The 2,164-nt window shown below is 57.5% G+C and overlaps 2 protein-coding genes across 2 annotated transcripts; both read right to left on the bottom strand.

The window, feature by feature from the left end:
• Positions 1-2: 2 nt before the first annotated feature.
• On the bottom strand, positions 3-452 carry DQ04_02811110 (surface protease GP63; the record flags this gene model as incomplete). The annotated part of the gene is made up of 1 exon (XM_009312247.1): positions 3-452. A coding segment is annotated over one exon (450 nt), but the record flags the coding sequence as incomplete, so codon positions are not given.
• An 854-nt stretch (positions 453-1,306) lies between these two features.
• DQ04_02811100 (hypothetical protein) lies at positions 1,307-2,044 on the bottom strand (the record flags this gene model as incomplete). Its single annotated transcript, XM_009312246.1, has 1 exon — positions 1,307-2,044. The coding sequence occupies one exon, from the start codon at positions 2,042-2,044 to the stop codon at positions 1,307-1,309; it is 738 nt and encodes a 245-aa protein (XP_009310521.1).
• Between the last annotated feature and the right edge of the window lie 120 nt (positions 2,045-2,164).

The following is a 2,164-nucleotide window of genomic DNA, read 5'->3' as shown; positions in this document are numbered from 1 at the left end:
GCAAACTCAGGCACCTTTAAAGGGCCGCTCACAGGCTGGACGAGCAGACGGTCCGTGTGCAGTTTCACAGCAGCAGGGATGATCGGGTTCTTAATGGCAGCAATTTCTTCAGGCCTGAGTAGATTCGGGCCATGGCAATCTACTTTCTTACCCGTGAACGTAGGTCGTTCCACATCCGTCTCGTTGCAGTACTTTGAAGGATCCTCGAGGTCCTTCGTGGACACCACGATGCGGAGGGGCGCCCAGCCGTTCGACACCGCCGCAGTGTACGCCTGGATCCCGCTCTGGCCCTTCTGCGGCACCTCCGCCACAACATCCACCAGGCTTGCGCCGCCCAGCCTCACAACAGTATCATACCCGCAGCTAGCGTGTGCAGAGGCGAGACACGCACCGGCACAGCACAGCAGCACCACAATGAGCGGCAGTTTCGCATCGCGGGACTCACGGATCATTCCTTGGTTGTGTGGTAGAGAGATGGATGTTAGCAGACCTTGTCTCTTCTCAGGAGAGAAAAGCAGACAAACAGAGAAGGTGTGAGCAGGAGAAGAGGCGTGCACACATTCGAGGGCGCAGCCGCAGCGGGGAGGGAAACACGGCGGGGCCACAGTCAGCAGCTGTGTGTGTCTGTGTGTGTGTGTACTGGTGGGGCGCCGGGTAACCGGCGGTGCAGACACGCATCACCGCAGCGTCGCTTCCAACGCTACCGTAACCTCCTGGTCACTGCCGCCACGCCGCAGCAGCACTCACCCGGCAGCGGGGGCGGAGACACGCCGCATGCACAGGCCGGACAGCAGCAGCAGCAGCACAGCTACCTGTGAAGAGCAACAGCAGCATCAGCGACCGTGGTGTCGATAGTGGTTATGTTTTTATTCGCCCCTTTCGTGAATTATTTTTGTCTTGGCTCTAATCCTTTCAATGCAACGCCAACATAAAGAAATACCTCCGTTCTCTCCCGTCTGGGAGAATAAAAACAGAGTATTAGTAATAGATGGCTGAACTAGGCTTTTATCATGCGCACTTTGCCCTTTTGGGGGCTCTTTCCGCTAGCTAGTGTGGTGGAAGGCTATTAGAAGTAGGTTGCAATGAGCAAAGCGGGAGAAGCACGTCGTGGAAACCACAGATAATGGGGCACAGGCACGAGTACGCACGCATGCATGCATGCGGACAGAGGCCCGCACGTGCAGCAGGATCCACATGATAAATTGTTGTTTGTGTTGTTCCCCTCACAGGAGAAACATCAATAGAATCGCTACCAATGTGTTGTTGTCGTTGTTGTCCTTGCTGGTGCTCGTGTGTGCAGTGCGCCTCACATCTCTTGCGGGTGGTGCGTGGCGAACACATGGAGCGGCTCAAAGTCCTCGATGAGTGGGTTGAAGCCGCTCCGCGTCGTGAAGAGTGCCGTCGTGTCGCCACCGAATGTTTTCCAGAACTGAGGGTGTGTGAGGCTCGACACCTCCTTGTTCATCCCGCATATGTTGCGATACACCACAGTGAGGTGTTCAAAATCTGTGGGGAAGCATATATCGATCATGCCGGCATTGCCCTGCAGTGAGTCGGCGGGGCGGCGTAGGTACAAGTCCTTCGCGATGCGTACCTTGCTCTGGCACACCGGTCCATTGACACCTGGCAGTGCCTGCCGTACGTGAGCCCAGTCCACGAGGAAGAGATGGTGGCGCGGGAAGAACGTGGCACACGTCTCGAGGAATAGCATGGCGACAGTGGGCAACCATAGCGTGCGGAACGGGCTGTGCATCCACAGCACCTTTGTAATGATGACGCGCAGCGGGTCGTACATGTTTGGCTCGATGCTGGTGAAGGGCGGCGGGTCGATGTTGTCTCGTCCGCCAGTGAGGCAGAGCACCTTGAGGCTATGGAAGGATTCCTCTTGCAGCCAGCGCACGTAGCGGAGGTAGCGCAGGATTAGTGGGTCCTTTGCCGCCAAGTACCGCTCATGTGCGGTGGCGAGGTTGTCGTGCTGCTGGAAGCCAAACCAGTGTTCGTTGCACACGCCGTCACCGCTTAGCACGACGCAGTCGTGCGGCATGCCGGAGAGCAGCTCCACACCGAGCACGACACACCGCCGACGCTCCACATGCCGCCAGTTGAGGATCGAGATGTTGTGGATCTTCACGTGGTGGTAGTGGGTGATGAGGCGGTTGCGCAG

Source organism: Trypanosoma grayi, assembly GCF_000691245.1.
Source record: "Trypanosoma grayi strain ANR4 Tgr_281_V1, whole genome shotgun sequence".
In the NCBI taxonomy this organism is placed as follows: Eukaryota; Euglenozoa; class Kinetoplastea; order Trypanosomatida; family Trypanosomatidae; genus Trypanosoma; species Trypanosoma grayi.
Note: the sequence above shows the minus strand (reverse complement) of the source record. Positions and strands in the feature narration are given on the sequence as shown.